This window comes from Melanostigma gelatinosum, assembly GCF_949748355.1.
Source record: "Melanostigma gelatinosum genome assembly, chromosome: 4".
NCBI lineage: Eukaryota > Metazoa > Chordata > Actinopteri > Perciformes > Zoarcidae > Melanostigma > Melanostigma gelatinosum.
The window spans coordinates 21,252,730-21,270,428 of NC_136637.1; the positions used below are offsets into that span (position 1 = coordinate 21,252,730).

A 17,699-nucleotide genomic window follows, 5' to 3' on the forward strand; every position below is an offset into this window, starting at 1 on the left:
TTAAAGTGCATTAAGTATGATAATGTGACACAAGCTCCGATGAAAGCTCTGTCATCTGCTCTTACTTGCACAAGAACCTGTTCCACCACACACAAAGGAAGACGGCCCTATTGTTGAAATGCAGCAAATCTCTTTCTCTTCCATCTCTGTTATTCGTCTGTTACTGCCTCGCTCTCCTGTCTTCTAATTATTGTTCCCTCGGCCCTCTGGGAAATGGCATCTGTCAGCCAATCGGAGCACAGCGGTCGGTCCATTGACTTCTTTGACAGTGAGAACAAAGTCCACTTCAGCTCAGTTACAACCCTGAACAATACACCGAGCAATAGCCAGCTTTTCACTACAGCCGCATCATAAATCATTCAGTGTTGTGGTCTTGCTAGTAGTATTTGCAGTGACCCACCTCTGCGGATCCTTTCCTCTTTACTGAGATCTCTTTTTTTTTGTGTGTGTATCAAAAGCACAGTGAGGCTCTTTGGGGAATTTGAGATGAGCGAGATGCCTCAGTGTGGCCACATGGCACCCCTCATTCAGTTTGTGTGCCTCCATATGTGTGTGTGTGTGTGTGTGTGTGTTAATACGGCGTGTGTCTGCTTCATTAGTTTTGTATCAGCCCCCGCTCTCTGCTCTGAATGAGGAGGGAGGATGACACACGTCTGCCCCAGACAGAGACAGATGCTGCTGACGTGTCCGAGTATCTCTCTATTGTATTATTCATCCTCGGTGTCACATCTCAGCCGAAGCCGGACACAACAACAGAACGGTTTGCCTCAAACACACACATGCATGTGGCTTGTTTTCATAATTCAGTTTGGTGTGTGTGTGTGTGTGTGTGCGTGTGTGCGTGTGTGCGTGTGTGTGCCAGAGGGCGGGTTTACATCTGCCACACTCGAGCTTCTCATCAGGCTATGATGCTTTTGAAGTTTGTTTTTTTTCTCTCTCTCCAAGCGGAAAGGGGCTTTTGATTGGTGAAGCTGAGTGTGTGAGAGAGCGTGTGTGTGTGTCACCTCAGGCAACGTATCAAACCCCTCCATGCTACCCCCCCCCCCCCCCCCCCCCCAACCTTCAGCAACCCCCTCCTTGAGCCTCACTCCAACCCAACTGGGAATCAATCTGTTTTATTCATGAGAGTCAGAGGAAGTGTCAGTTATGTTTTGAAAAATCGCCTGCAAAAACCCCACAAAGGGCTTTGCTGTGTCTAAAGAGGAAGAGACATTTCATATCGCATGAATCTAAGTATGCCAGGCTTGCCTGGAATGTCCGTTGGCTCGTTTCTGCTCAGCCCACAGTTGTTGTTCACAGGCGAAGGTCAGCAGACAAAGCCTTTGTGGCCTTTTCCTGTGAATGAAACTGTCCTCGTGTTGACTTTGTGACGTGATGGATGATCACAATGGCTATTCTGCCAGGGTGCATATTTCAGATGGTACGCCCACATCTGTTTGTAAGGGGGGAAAAAAAACATGGGAGGGGAGAGGCGTCTTAAAAATGGCATTTGTCGGAGAGGCATGCAACTAGACATTCACAGAATCGTGGGCAGACGTGGAGTATGTAGACGAATGATGTCAATGTATAAAATACTCCTTTATGAGAAGAAGTCCTTTATTCAAAATCCTATGGAGTATGATCAGCAAAAATGTACTTAAAGTATCAGCATGACATTAGTAATTCATCGATGTGAAAATATCACTTTACTCTTGCAGTTCAATGAGGTGGAAGTATTGTGTGGCCCTGAACGAGATGCAGACTTCAAATTGCGTCCCCGGTCATAAACAAGTCTTAGTTTAGTGTAGTATGCGATTGTCATGTCATAAAAAATGTGAAGAAAAAAAAACACAACCATAGCTTAGCATGCTTTAAGAAAATAATTAAAAAGTTTTAGAATTGTAAGCCATAAAAAAATGTCCAAATAGCCATAGTTTAGTATTCCATGAAAATGGAATGTTTTTTTTAATCAAACTCTCAATTATTAAAAGTGGCAGCTGACACTTCATCACATGCTATTTCAATTGAATTGCTGTATGAGATTTATTTTTATTTATTGTTGATTTTAAACGACAGACTTGCAATAGTTGCTCCTATACTGTCTCTCAGTATCTCACCGTGGCCTTCCAGTGTGACAGAAGATATTGTTTAATTATGATAAAATATGGTTCAGTCTGAAGAGGTTCTGAATATATAAGTGCAGATTTAGTATGCAGGCTTCAGGTCTCTTTTTTCCTCCTGGTGCTAGCTGACCTGTCAAGCTACTGAGCACTACCCTCCACAGTAACACGCACGCACGCACGCACGCACGCACGCACTTCAGACAAGCAGAGAAGAGCATTCGCTCCAGTGGTTAGGCTGTCTGACTGTCTGTCTGTCTCTCTCTCTCACATTGTTTACTCCTCATTTGCTTACTCAGTCAGCCAGGAAACCTCATAGCTGCTGCCATCAGAGATGCCCACAGCCAGAGAGAAGGGGGGGGGGGGGGAGTCGGTAAGATGCCACACCACAACCAGCATAGACACACAGGGGGGAGAGACAACATTTTCCGTATTCATTTAGTCTTGAAGGCCATGCTTGTTGCGTCTTTCTTAATATGCACACCAGTAAAGTGAAGAGTAAGTAAGTGAAGAGAATATGGGAGAGGAAGAGTGATGTTTATTTACAGAGATTTGCTGCGAGGGACACTTATGTAACTGCCAAGAAATGAGTCTCCTCCGACAGTCCACAGCTTTTAAGATGTGGCTTCTGGTGGTATTTTAATTTCAAACACACACACACACACACACACACACACACACATATGCAGCCACATATAGACACACGCATGAACCAACACACTCTGTCTATCTACAGCCTCTACATTAACACACATTGTATTGCTCATACTCCTACCCGGTGGTTATAATCTTACCAAATGATCTCTTAATAACAACCTGAAAGCAAAATATGCTCTGTGCATGTAGCTACAGTTAACAAACATTCAGTCGGCTGTACTTCTCGAGATATTGTGAAGTAAAGGCTGTTCGTGTAGATCTGTCAGATCAGACCTGTTTCTGCCAGAAGGTCCATATTGATCTCCCCTTTGATTGTGGGGTTTCCTGAAATGGCCTGCAGGGGCATTTTCCGGCCCCCCTGGGGAAGGTGAGAGAAGGTCGATTCTGGCCACATCAAGGCGTCTTTGTCTCCATCCAGTGCAGGCGGAGGCCCCAGCTGGGGGTCTCAGGCCAGCAGACACACACACACACACACACACACACCGATATTTGGGTGGTGCAATGTCCCTGTCGGTTCCACCTCGCTGCCCCCTTTCTTATGGCTTAACAAGAAGCCGTAACTGCTCTTCCCCTCTCTCTTGCCCACCTCTCTCACACACACGCACACACACACACACACACGCACACACATACACAAACATCCCCAAAAACAGACATGCAAATTAAGCGTGAATTCATATGCTTTCTTCCCCCGCCCCCTTTTTTTGTTTTGGCGGACTCTGAGGTTCTTTTGTCTCCAGTCGACTTTCAAATGTCTATTTATTCGCCGTGGTTTAATTGTGTTGTCGGCAAGATCTGTTTGAAATTGCCCGTTTAGCACATTTTGCATGACAAAAGTTTTTCAGTTGGTTTTGAAAAGATTTAACAATGGGCGTTGCATTATGTCACTCAAGTGTTTGTTGTAGGGCATCCCCTAAAGATATTATGTAATTTGTTACACAAATCATGTAATGTATAGTGTATACGCATGCATATATGCATGCAGTGTAGAGCCTTTTGAGAGGAATATTTTCTGCTCATCAAATTTGTAGACATTTAGAACATCGCTCTCCATCTTTAAATATTTAGGACATGATTTTACAGAAATCCAAATATCTGGAAATGTTCATTTGATAATCAAATCACTCAGAGCACAACTTGTAAACAACTTGCAAAACATTCGGCAGGCTGTCTCTCTGTGTGTCTCTCTCCAGCATTTCATTTCCCTCTCACAGTCTGAAACACATGGCACGTGGAAATGGAGGAAGACGTTGATTTCCCTACGAACAGCAATGAAACATATTCTCAAAAACAAGTCCAAGTGTTGACAGAACCACGTTTTTAACCATATTAACATCGTTACACTATATTTGTATTAGCAGTACTTTAGTCCTTGTGGTATGGGACAATTTAACTTAATTGACACAAAAAAAAAGCTCGCTCAGAATTCACTCAAACTGAAGATCTAAACAGATGAATGACATGTGTAGGGCCTCCGTTCATGCGAGAGGTGATTCGAGCTAGTCGTTCACAAAGCTCATGCCGCGGGTTATTTTTGTGATCATTTAGGATTTATATCCACATATTCTCTATTGAGTTGTAAAACATTAATTCAACTATACCCACTTCCTCAGAGATTTAAAGTAGTCTCCAACTGTTTCTATCATCTGTTGCCAAGTCTTCTAAAAGGACAGATGCTCCGACAACCCTTTACTTTGAAACAAATCGAGGAAGACTTTGAAAGTGTATGTGAACCACAAGCTACTAAAGAAACATCAAGCGATGTCTCATTCCGAAGCGGAGGTGGATTGTTTAAACACCACAGCTCAGTAGCTCTGACGTCACAAACATCTTCAAACTTCAAGCCTGCAGGCAGCACATTCAGAGCCACCTCCCTGAACCTGAACGTGGGTACATTCCTCTCTGGTTCTCCTCCCTGCCAGTCTGCACAAATGTGCCAACCAGACTTCTTCCCACCTAACGCCCAGTCTGGACTCACGTAAACCTGGCCGCTGTGGACGAACATCACCTGACTCACGCACATCTTAAGTGCGCACACAGACAGAAGGAGCCTGGTGTTCCTGGTAAATACCAAAACCGCTCCTAACCTGCGTTTGGGAACTATTCCCGGCACGTTAAGAGTACCTGTGTGATTATATGGCTGCCCGCGCTGATGTAATAGCACAGCTGCTGAATTCCCATCATTCCTTGGAAAACAAGACAAACAACAGAAAATAGTTTTCTAACAAGATATTTATTGATGAGGGGTGAGCTGTATATGGAGTAACAGACAGTTTATCAGTAATAGCTTAACATATCAAGTGTATTTGATGTATTGGAAAACTGCAGACTTGCACACAGAGCAAATGAAGATCGTTCGAAGAGAAACAACTTTATAACTTGCTACAAAAACACTGATTATTCACACTACCCCAGCTGGGTTAAGACAAAGATACAAAATTAAGACCATGAAGAGTTTCCGTTGTACAAAATGTGCAAATCAAAGGCTTCTACAAATTCATTACAAAGCAAATATACAAACAAGACTTCCATTAAAGATCCAGAAATATAAAATGAAAACATTATACCATAGCTAGAAAGTATTTAACTACTTTGGACACACTTAGCTTTTGTTATTTAGATCCAGAATGGCATAAAGATTAGCCATTCAGGTTTTGGCAATATATACACATGTATAAATTAGGGCTGGGCGATAAATCGATTTAATCGATTAATTCGAATGTGTGCTTTAAGGCGATGTGTTTTATTGAAAATCGAGAAAATCGCCCCCACCCCTCCCCCCCGTTGGGTTCCCGTAGTAGAGTGCGCGCGCATTGTTTACAAACTAAAACAATGGCGGCCAGCAGCTTCACTGCTGGCCGCCGCCGCCGCCACCTCACAACAACAACCCAGCATTTTGGAGACATTCACCAACTGTACTCCGCATGAGAAGAAGAGTGCCCGGTGGAAAGCCATCACGGATGCAGTCGCGATGTATATCGCAAAAGATATGGTGCCCATATACACCGTGGAAAAGCCGGGGTTTATTCACCGTCTCAAAGCTTTGGACCCCAGGTACGTGCTACCAAGCCGTAAACATTTTTCTGACGTTGCCTTGCCTCGGCTGTACAATAGTACACGCCAAAGGATCTCTGCGGAGCTGGAGGGGATGTCATTCTACTCCGCAACAACTGACCTGTGGTCCAGCAGGTTGACCCAGACACCGATCCACTTGACTGGTGGAAGCGTCACCAACTTAACTTTCCAAGGCTAAGTACTTTAGCAAAGAAATACCTCTCTGTGCCAGCTACAAGTGCCCCCTCTGAGAGGCTTTTCAGTGTGTGGGGGGGCATTGTTACATGCCACCGTGCATGCCTGAAGCCAGAGGTAGTAGACAGGCTTGTCTTCCTGGCAAAAAATATTTAGAAAAAACATGCACTACTGTTTAATACTGTTGGTTATGTTGTGAATGCACTTGATTTTGTTTACATGCACTTATTTACTGTGCAAAATATGTTATGTTGATGTTAGATCAGATGTTGCACTTTTGAAAATGTGAATGTTAAAGGGTCATATACATTTTATTTCATGCTGTGTTTGTATCAGTGTATTCAGTTAGAAAAGCTTACTGTAAAAAGTTACATTTGCACAGTTGTTTACAATGGAAGGCTACTATTTAATGCCATTTAATGTTATGTTTAATTTAATTTTATATTTAAATGATTCAGGCAAACAAAAGAGTGACCAAATACTTTTTGTATACTACAGGCACCTTTCTACAATGTTCAGGTTTTGTTTGCACTTTATTTTTATCAACCTACTTGGGAAAATCATCACAAAATAAAAGAAAAAATTGTTTTCAACAGCTTCTGTCATCTGCAAAAAATTTTGGGGGAAAAAAATCGATTTAAATCGTGAATCGGATTTTTTGTAAAAAAATCGGAGATTTTTTTTTTAGGCCATATCGCCCAGCCCTAGTATAAATACGACCACCGCTATTAAACGTAATCATACATTTACACTTGACAAAACAATGTGAGAACGTATTCTAAAATAAGAGATTTCTGGAAAACTGTTTCTCACAAAATGGTACATTCACACAAAAAATAAAAAGACGTTAGCAGATGTGTTGGAAGGAGTTAGAAGTTACCTTAGCTCGAACAAATACAGGCCAAACAAAACAAAACCCTGAGACACAATATACACACAAAAACATGACAAAATCATAGTTTGAAATAACATCTTGAAACAGAAAAAGGATCTTCTTCGGCCGTAATGGGCCACATTCTCTGTTGCGAGCATGTATTTTAAGTCGAGGATGATACAAGTTTAGCTTACCAAAATTGAGGGAAGCCCGAGTCCAAAGGCCAAAAATAAAGACAGGAAGATTGTTTCTGTGCACAAAAATCACACACTTCCCCCAAATGTCTTCTCTCCTTCTCCATACACCTGGCATAGCAAAGGTCTAATTCTGTCTATCAGCAGTCCAAATTAATTACACCTGAGTGATCGCCTGGTGACTGGAGGGGAGAGAAACCACAACAAAGGACCACCCGACTCTTTCAGTTCACTGTAAAACCACATTACTAACAACCGTAGTCTGGTAAACTGGTAATCTACTGGCGAGATGATACACACATTAAATGATGTCGCGAGTCAGTTGAGCAGTGCAGGGCCCATACAGTCACCGCAGCCGATTCGCCCCAGGAGGCGGAAATATCCCAGAGCACACATCTGTACTGTCTCTCTACTTCCCGGCTGTGCTTCGCATGTTAAGATAGAGGTTGTGCAGCTCCCTTTAGTAAACATGGCAACGAGTCCAGCTCACGGCTAGTGGCTACATGGGAAAGTTACACAAGAAGAACGAGTAAACAGATCAGGTGGAAAGAGGCCGCAGACTTCCCGTCTCCAGGACTCGGGCCGTCGCTTCTCTGCAGCTGAAGATGGATGTGAACCAGGCTGGACGGAGCCGCAGCCTCAGGACTACACAGACTCGTCCTCCGTGCAGACAGTGAAGCGAGAAACACGGCCGCATACCAGACACCGCTGCTTATCTGGGGAAAGAGAGAAGAGGGAGATGAATGTTCAGGTCCTGTGAACGCTGCTGTATGAGGACCGACCAGACGACGCGAGGGGCGGCCTGGACATTCTCAGGGAGCGGACAGGAATGCAGGGACGTCGGTCCGCCGCACTACACGTCAGCTTATCGCCATGCCATTTCATCAGGCTTACCCACATAGCGTTAATAATGCCTCAGGACGGGGCGTTATTTCACTAAAGTCCTCTTGGCATGTGGGATTAAGCTGCTCATGCCATTTATGTCGCTAGGTAATAAATATCTGAGGGTGGCCGTGGAGGATTTTTACCACGCTGTAAGGATAAGCTTCTCTGGACTACACACAGATTCAAAAAACATCTGCTCATCTGCTTTATCTGGATATAATTCATCCTGTAAGAGGCTTTCTTATGGTGAAGCACAATTTTTACTACATTATAGACGAGCTAAAATACAACTTTGAGAATTCGATGGCCTTTCTTTGCAACCTCAGATGTTTCAGTGTCTAATCTTCCTCCCCTGCTGTTATGAGGGAATGTTGCATTGGATAATATGTCGGGGTTGGAGAGAAATGTTAACCTCCAATTTGCATATTTGTGATAATAACTCAGGTCTGCCGGAGCAGATGAAGGCTTTGTGTGCGTGTGTGTGTGTGTGTGTGTGTGTGTGTGTGCGCGCTCTCTATTCTAGGAGGAAGGAAGTTACAGGCGTGCTCTGCTGGGGGCTTGTTTAGATAACCTAATGAGTTCTCATTTCCATGGCTGACAAAGCCGGCTGATACTTCTGAAGCCTCAACTGATCCACTACTCCGCCGCTCTGCTCAACGCTCCAACTACGACACTATCACCGTTTCATGAAAGTTGCAGCTTTATATTAAGTCCTCCATTTCGACCCACTGCAGAGAGAGAGTGGGCTCTCCCTTGCTGCATTCATGTTGGAGACACCCGCAGATGAAACGCACATGATAGGAAAGTCAATATCATACAGATCAAAAGCACGGTTGGATTCTACTTGGATTTCTTCTGCATTACTGAACCCAAAAGATTGTATTCCATAGAGATACACTCTGACCCACGAAGGTTATGTGTCTGTCCTCATCAGTACATTCATCAAAAAACACCAGCCCCGTCTCACATCATCAAACTTCAGCTCCCTCCGCCGCTCACAACAAGGGTCCCGCTGTCACCAGCAGCGAGCTCCAGACTGCCTCACAGTCGCGTTATTATTACCCGTCACGTCAAGGTGGATTCTACTCAACACCGAGCTTCAGCGGCCACACAGTTCACCGTTTACCCACATTTCAAACCACAGTCCTTTATGTGGACAAGCTCGTCCTGACTTGCATGCAAACTTTGTGCTTTCAAACTCCCGCTGCGCAACAATCGAACCGACCTTCACAGATCTGACCTCCTTCTGCCAACAGGGAGCAAGATGTCTGGAGTGCCAACAGGTGGCCGGGTTAATAACCGTAACCCAGAAAGTACCCAGATGCCCCCCCGCCCCCCCAGTGTGCGTCTTTGGTCCGGTCCACTGCAGTAACCGCAGTGTGATGCTGTGAGGGATGCGGGGAGTCCTTCAGCGAACCACACAGATGGGCTGGAACTATGTGAAGCGATTGGATGTGGCACTCTGAGGTTAAGCCTGACTCAGTCTGTCGGCTCCCATCACATATCTTTCTCCTCCACATGGGAGTGATGCCAGATTGAGTTTGACAAAAGAAAACAATTTCCAAATCTCAAGCTTTTCTATGACTCATAAACTACACACACACACACACACACACACACACACACACACACACCAAATGAACACTGACATTCATCTCCATTAGCTTTAGTGCATCTTGGGCTCCATCTGCATCTTCCAGGGGCCCAATTACCCACCATGCACCACACCAAAGCTGAGTCCCTTTTTCGTTATTTGTCCCTGGTGTCCACAGGGCCTGTGCCATGTTTACTAATGACCACAAAGAATTGCACTGTATTGACGTATGAATGACACGGACTTCATTTACATGAGTTTGCATTGTTTCCAGGGACGGATAAAGGACTCCGGGGTGAGCTCAGAGACACACGTATCCTGGTACGGCTGCAAAGTGTGTCAAGTCTTGATGAGTCCTTGCAGGAACTCTAGTTTAAGACTTAGAACAAAGAGCGTCTCTGTGACTGAATACGCGCCACTTCAGTAATACTCCAGCAAATATTACGTAATTCAGATTAATTACCAGGCAGACACACTGCGTCCCATCCCAGCTGGCTCACTGAAGAGGCCCCTGTAACTGTATGACAGCTCGCCTCTTTTTTAAGGGGGTAATCAAATTAGTCTGGGTGATTATTCAGCCATTTTAAGCATCTTTTCCCCTTTTCCTTTTTGTTACTCGCAGCATGGAGAAAAGACCAATAAAAACCCCATTAGGTTTATGCAAATGTTGCAGCCACGCCGAGGGCTGTAATGTGGCAGATTGATTACTCAAGAGACTGAAGACAAAGTGTGTGTGCACGTGCTGACTCTGACTGTGGATGTGTGTGTCTCTGAGAGAAGGGGGGGGGGGTCGTCGTTGTACACAGATGCCACAATAAAAGCCTCATTCAGCTTGTGTTCCTGGTGGCCCTCACAGCAAGGCATTAATAAAACATTAGTATTGAGTGACTGGGGCCTCTGCCCTCCTCCTCCCTGATCCCGTCGTGACCTTTTCATTTTACAGCAGCTGTCTGGGGAAGCAGAGAGCCCGCCAAGGACTCCCTCGGTGGCCCCTGACCTCTCTCCAGGTGTACCCCATCACACAGAGCCGTGCCCACCTCTTTAGGCGCTGGAAGCCGTGAAAAAGAGAATGCTGCTTATGTCTATGGTTTGGGGCTAGGAAAACAAAGGTTCAAGTGTAGATAACAGTCATGTCTGGGGTCATTATGGTTCAAAGGAGAGAGAGAGAGATGGTCCTGAACGTTGTGCGGGGAGCTCTGGTTACATCCCGTCTGGCTGTAGTCTGGTACCAACAACTGACCAGACTACACTATGACGGTACTCTGTTTACCTTTTCCAAAACACGCGCTGAATATACCAATTAAACCCTCACAGCTAACTAACGTTTGTGCAGGCAGTAGTCACATATTACACAAACTGTATTCAGGTCTTCTTGTTTTTAGCCTTTAAGGGTTGCTTACTTCTCCTGCCTGGACCATAACAAACACGAACCATAATGCTTTAACATTTACACACACTGTTCCATCAACAGTGGGCTCTGGCTTGGCCCTGGAGTCTGTGGTTACTCACATCTGGTGGAAATGCACAGGGCCACACACTACAGCAGAGCGTGGTGACAAAAACGCTGGTAATCCTATCCAGGCCACGCAAACGGCCACAGGACAACTGCACGGCCTCGACCACAAGGCAACATTAACAAATCTTTACTAATGGCAACGCAGGCCACGCCTTCATTCCTCCCAAATTAGAGTAAGGATGGCTGGCTTTTTAAAGGACGGGCAATGCCAGCAATGTGACTGCCTGTGTGCCTGTGTGTGTGTGTGTGTGTGTGTGTGTGTGTGTGTGTGTGAGAGAGAGAGAGAGAGAGACAGAGTACTACGAGTGGAAAACCAGTGGTTTCACAACTGTGTAAAAACTCACAATACGATAAGTGAATACTTGAACAGCTGACTGGCGGATTTCGGGTCCCATTGTAAACATGAAAAGAACACACACACACAATCATTTTTCTCTCTGACCCAGCTCAAAGTTGACAACCTCGGGTGCTATTATTTTTAGGCAGGCGTTAGTCTCGGCTGCCAAATGGTGCAAAATATAGCTTTGCTCCTCCTGGTCTTACTCGCTCTCCACTTCCTCTTTCTATGTGTGTGTTTGTGTATGCGTCCTGCTCTGTGTCACTCCCTACATTTCTTTTTCCACTTCACTTCTCCTCACAAGCCCCCCGTGTCTCGGGTGAGAGGGAGGGGACCAGCGTCAGGGTAGGACGCCGTCTTCACAGGCTGGAAATCTGAGCTTTTTCCATGTCTGCTGTAATTAAAACAGAGAGGCAGCCGGCAGCGGGATGGTAGCTACCGTAACTGCAAGAGTTCATAAAGATGCTGTGCCTTGATCTCTCATAGCCAGCCTGTCTGTCTCCATCCCGGCCAAAAAAACCTTGGCTAGCGGTCCATACCAGCAGCCTCATAAGGCTAAGCCCCCAGCTCCATCATATCCAGCTGTTTACTGTAGACACAAGTCACACATAAGCTCTCTGCTTCCGCTCAGCTTTACTTTCAAAAGTTCTTGGCAGCAGAAAAGGAGCTTGTCCAGAGTCACTTCCCGTACTTCGCAGTACAGAGGAGTATGATTTATCCAAACTTTAGACACAGAAAAGCAGCAATCCGCCTCACTGTGCACACGATTTACTTCAGCATTCCTATCTACGTCAAGGACAGAATCTCTTTCTTGACAACTAGAAAGACTTTAAACTTAACCTCCAACTGTTGAGGAGGCATTGAAATAAAAACTTTACCAGTCTGGTATATCAGATTAGTACATATGCATACTAAAAGACTGAAAACAACAACTAGGCTGGTGGATTTTGTTTCATTCGGACAGAGCCAGTCTAACAGCTCCCCCTGTTTCCAGTCCAGCTTACTGGCAAACCGCCTTCTATTGAACAGACAAATGAAAGGATAGTATCAATCTTCTGCAAAAAAAAAAAGTGAATAAATGTAAACATTGCATAGTGTTGCTTTGATGACAAACGGGAGCTTTATGACAAAGGGGCTGCATCAAACAATTTAACCTACAGTACAAAATAATACCTTAAAAGCTCTGTGAATGTAGTCAGCGTAATAAAGCCTCCAATAAAAATAAAACCACAAAACCCCGTAGTCTGGGTAGTAAAAAGCAAAATAAGATCACAGGACAGGCCTCCCGCCATGAAACTTAAAACTAGCTGTACCACCACCAGGCACATGAAAACCACCTGCAACACCTTCTAAGCATCACTGCACAGCCGCTTCTCGTTTCATCTGCCGGCCCCTCCATCCCTCCATTCTGTATGAAAAACTCAAAAGCACCTCGAGGGAAAAATGCATCATCTCTTATCTCACACGAAGCTGTGAAAACTGCCACCTGTCATCCCTTCAGGCAGATGAGGCCGAGCGATTCTCCACTGATGCGGTACGTTACATCTGAGTCAATCATATTTGTATAACCTTGAGACGTATCCTTTCCTTCTTATCCCCACGAGCCCCTCCTGAATTCCTCAGACTTTTTTTTTTATTACTTTTAAGCAGAGCAGATTGCCCCGGCGTCTGTCGGCACATGTGCTACTTCCTTTTTGTCCTTTAAAGCACTTTGAGAAAGGTGCTATATGAATAATGTAGGAAAAAAAGGTAGGCTTGTATCGCTATGTGTTCAATGGACTTTTGGGGGGAAACTTATTTATTTGAGGTTTTTCAATGATGTAAAAGAGTGGTGTATCACACATACGGTATGCATCTAAAGCTCAGCGAATGCTCCTTGTGCTCCTCTGGCTCTTAGCCCTCCATATGTCAAACACCACGTGTCTCATCACCTTTTATAAGTTACAGCTGCTCAGGTACCGACTCCTGCTCGGCCCACTGGGCACGGACCTGATCCCTGCCTCTCCACCCGGCTCCCCGTCAGTGACAGACGTCTTGTGCTGCAGCTCTCGCTCTGTAATTACCAGCACTGCTGACATTCCTTCTGCTCTCCAAACCAGGACTGCACCGTGTTTATCCAACACCCGGCCGTCGCAGCAGCGAGATAATGTGTAACTGTAACCACTGGCAACCCTGGAAACAGCGAAGGGCTTTTAAACCGGCCTGGTCCAGTTCAAACCGACATTTACCTCCGTTGCGTAAGCATGTTGTGGGAATTATCTGAAGATAGTTTTGCTTCCACAAATTGAGTTCCACTTTCTCATCAGACAGCAAAAGGGACACTATGAACAGCACGTATAATTGACATTGTGTTTGTTTGTTTGTGTCAGTTTAAGGAAACTACAATTACTCACCTCAAAGAGTGCGTTCCTCTCTATGCTGAGAGGTACTTCCATGTGCTGACGAAGGCAGTGGGAATGAGTGAGTAGGGCACACTGGTCACGCTGTCCCAAGAGTCCGACGAGGGATCGTAACAGTCGAGTGTTTTACACCTCTGAGCCCCAAAGTAACCCCCAACCACATACAGCCTGTTTCCTGACGCCACCGCGTGACAGCTGATCCGCTTGGCCGTCACGTCGCCAAACTTTGACCACTGGTACGTCTCGCTGTTGAACCGGTAAGCGGAGCTGGCAGAGAATTCGGTGTCGCCACCGATCACCACGACATGGTTGCCGACCACGGCCGCCGCCGTGTAGCGCCACAGCTGCGGACAGGTGGCCGGCACAGACCACCGGTTCTGGCAAGGGTCAAAGCACTGCACCTTGGGGTATTTGTCTCTGTTCACGCTGGTGCCCCCGAAGGCAAAGAGTTTGTTTTTGGCACCGACGACGGCAGCGTTGCTCACCCCCTCTCTGAGCGGAGCCACCAGCGTCCATTTATTGGCCTGAGGGTCGTACTGTTCCACCTGTTTGAGGGACACAGACGGGGACGCGGGGAACGATCCTGCAAGAGAAGTGTGTCCTCCCACAACGTACAGCATGTGGTCGAGCTCCGCCGACCCGTGTCCGAACCTGGCTACCAGCATAGGTGACGCTTTGGACCACTCGTCGTGTAGCGTGTCGTAGACCCAGACATCTTTGGAGGCCCCGTTTTCAGAGCCACGTCCACCGGTAACATAAACCTGAGACACATGGAGAGAAGTCATGTTTTTGTGTACTTCTACACAGCATTACATTAAAACGCACGTAATCAAGTATAGATCATATACATACCTTGCAACCAATAGCACATGCGCTGCATTCTTTCCTGGGGCTGGGGATGTCTGTCTTGGGGGTGATCTCCTTAGTCTTGTTGTCGATCATGTAGACTTTATCACACATGAAGGTCTGTCCTCCCAGCAGCAGCAGGGCCTGGCTGACTTTCCTCGGCCTGGCGCAGAAGCCCGTTACGATACCGTCATTCTGGAGGATCCTCATTTTGCACCGTACCGCGTCTTCGACGATCTCCCGTCCCACCTTATGGCACATCACCAGCTCCTCTGAAGCAACGTTCTTCAGCAGGTATGTTTCAGGGAGCAGCGCCAGACGGACACAACGCAGCAGCTCGGGCAGCTCGCTGTGCCTGTGCTCCATGTCGGCCTTGACCCAGTCGATAACAGCCTCGTACACCAGGCTCTCGTCCTCCACCTCCAGTTCCTCGCTGAGGATCAGCTCCTGGACTTTGTCTCTGGGCAGGCTGAGGAAGTCCTCAGTCCTGAAGAGAGTGGCAAAGTCTGCCAGGCACATCCTCCACGACAGCTCGTACAGTCTCTGGCACTGATGGGCGTCTGACAGCAGCATCATCCCCAGGCAGTTTGACTGGTCGAGGTTCTTCTCCAGAAACTCTGCCGCGGCGTCCCTGATGTCGTGAAACTGAAGCATGTCGCCGGCTTCCAGGAGCGACTCCGCATTTTCCTCGTTGATGATGATTCGGGCCGAGTAGGCGTAGTCGAGCAAGAGCTCCAGCACCTCTGGATGGAGGGAGTCGTGGAAGTTGACTTCGGCGTCGCGACTCTCCCTGAGCCCGCCGCTGAACATGGCCTCAAAGTATCGGCTACAGGAGGCCAGGACGGCACGGTGGCAAGGGAAGGACCGGTTTCCGGCCTTTAGGACGACGTCTGTGAAGACTTTTCGTTTGCGTAACAGGTTGAGCTGCGTCAACAGGCTGTCGGCGTGGGTCGTCTTGTGGAAGAGTTGGATATTCATGGAGCCGGAACTAGAGCGCGACTTTCTGTTTTCGTGGTTACTGACAGACATCTTGACTTGGACCTAGAGAGGAAATAGAGTAGGAAAAAATATAAGTACAAGTGGCAACATCCATTCCTTTAATGTTTGTTTAATTCAAACGTTTCGAACAGTTGGACAGGAAGAAGAGATTGTATCAGGTCTTATCAGGCCCTCCTTTTGATGTGAACACTACCATAAACACTCTCCCCCCCCCCCAATTCTATGATCAAACAAAACTCACTGTGCAAACAGCGGGTGAATGGGTTGTTCAGAAATAAAATACTCATATCAGTGCGCGGCACGGAAATAAACTTCAGCCTTCAAGTATGAAATAAAATCGGATAAGGAGCACTCCCACACAAATCCAGTGTGTGATACGATATGTACTCTGTAAGACACACAGCAGTGTCAATACTCAACTCTCAAACAAATTGGCCACATTAACTGGCTTTTAATTTAACCTTCCTTCTATAATTTATGATACTCAACGAAACCTGGGCGTGTTGCCCGAGATCACAGCACATCTTTCCACCCATGTAAACATGTGAGGTTGGTGAGTCACCTCCAAACAAAAGGGACAGCCAATCAATCCCTTCCAGCTTGTTCTATTCTCCAGCTGTTTCACACATCAGATGGTGCCGAAGCTTCCAAGCCCACATAAGATGTGACACCTCAGTCCAGCTCCTTGAGGATGAAATTATGCAACCGCAGTGCGAAAGATGAAGGTGGATTCAGACAGGCCTGCAGCCATGACATCAAGTTTATGCTGAATTTAAGAAATTAACTTAATTGCATGCCAGGAGTTTTATTTCTAATTAATAGAATTGTATAATAACCACTTTGTAATAATTATGGAACAGTAGGTTAATAAAGTCGTTTTTCAAGACATAACTTGAAAAACGACCAAATAAATATCTTCCGCTTTGAAGCCTCCATTGTTTCACAGCAGATACATTTAAGTCGGCTGTTCACTCCCACTGAAAGGGGAACTGTGGACTTCCGCGGAGGGAATCCAATTCGTTTTGTGCAGTAAATGTGAAACTGCGGTCAGCGCTTCAGCATGCGCTCAACTTTCCTCCCGAGTTAGCCTGCAAACACCGGCTGCTACAATCAGCCAACATCAAAGGAGCCGCCGCTACACACTGTGACTAAACTACTCGCATGTCGGAAGTTGCAGACATATCAAAGACGCACTGTTTGTTGGTGATCCATGCTTTAGGGGAAATTAGCCGTCTGATGCTCACCTTGATGGGCGCAAAGCTGATCCGGGATTCCTTTATGTCGGTTCAAACTTGTCCCGTCGTTGATTTGTTTGAAGTTGTGGCACAATTTAGACAACCCCGCATTCCGAGTTTAAAACTGTATCGTATCCTAAAGGGTTCGGGAACGGTTGAGCCATTTGTCTGCGTCGCAAGCTTTCGAGTGTAAACACGCAAAATAGACAACGTTAAAAAGTTCGCAGTTTAGGATTGTTCTCGGGAAGCCACGCAGCCTTGCAGGAGAGCAACGAGCAAAGCGGAGAGAAAGCGCAGCGCCGCCGTGGTGTTCAGTCTGGCTCCTCCTACTCCTCCTCACATTGTCCAATGGGCTGAGGCGTCTTTATTCTCCATCCAACTTCAGGGTCAATGCACAGCATTATTGCAGAACAGCGTTGTCTTAAAGAACACAAGAAACACCTGCCAGTGTGTTTCACCTACCTGCTATGTTTCTCACTTTGACTCAGAAGTACTCAGGGGAGAAGCTCTACGTTTGCCTCTACTACCAAAAGCACATGTATTTGCACTGTACCTTTCAACAACATCAAGACACCACATACACGAAATAAGTATAAATAATATAATAAAGGAATCTGTCTCAATTATTTTTGAATGATTTGATTATGTATTCATTATTTCTGTAACCTGTGATTGCCAAACAATGAAGGCCTAAATGGCTTCTCCAAAAGCCTTGATGTATTGATAATTGTGTTGGCCTAAAAGTAATCAAATTTGAACATGTAAAAAGAACAGGATCCGTTTAAAAATAACCACCATGCATGTCATTTTTTGCT

At 45.9% G+C, this 17,699-nt stretch overlaps 1 protein-coding gene across 1 annotated transcript; it reads right to left on the minus strand.

The window, feature by feature from the left end:
- Positions 1–6,402: 6,402 nt before the first annotated feature.
- Positions 6,403–17,099, minus strand: enc3 (ectodermal-neural cortex 3). The gene is made up of 4 exons (XM_079267514.1): positions 16,894–17,099; positions 14,657–15,691; positions 13,799–14,565; positions 6,403–7,789 (listed from the first exon to the last, which is right to left on the minus strand). Exons 2-3 carry the CDS (start codon positions 15,677–15,679, stop codon positions 13,819–13,821), a joined length of 1,770 nt encoding a protein of 589 aa, XP_079123640.1. The 5' UTR covers positions 15,680–15,691; positions 16,894–17,099; the 3' UTR covers positions 6,403–7,789; positions 13,799–13,818.
- Between the last annotated feature and the right edge of the window lie 600 nt (positions 17,100–17,699).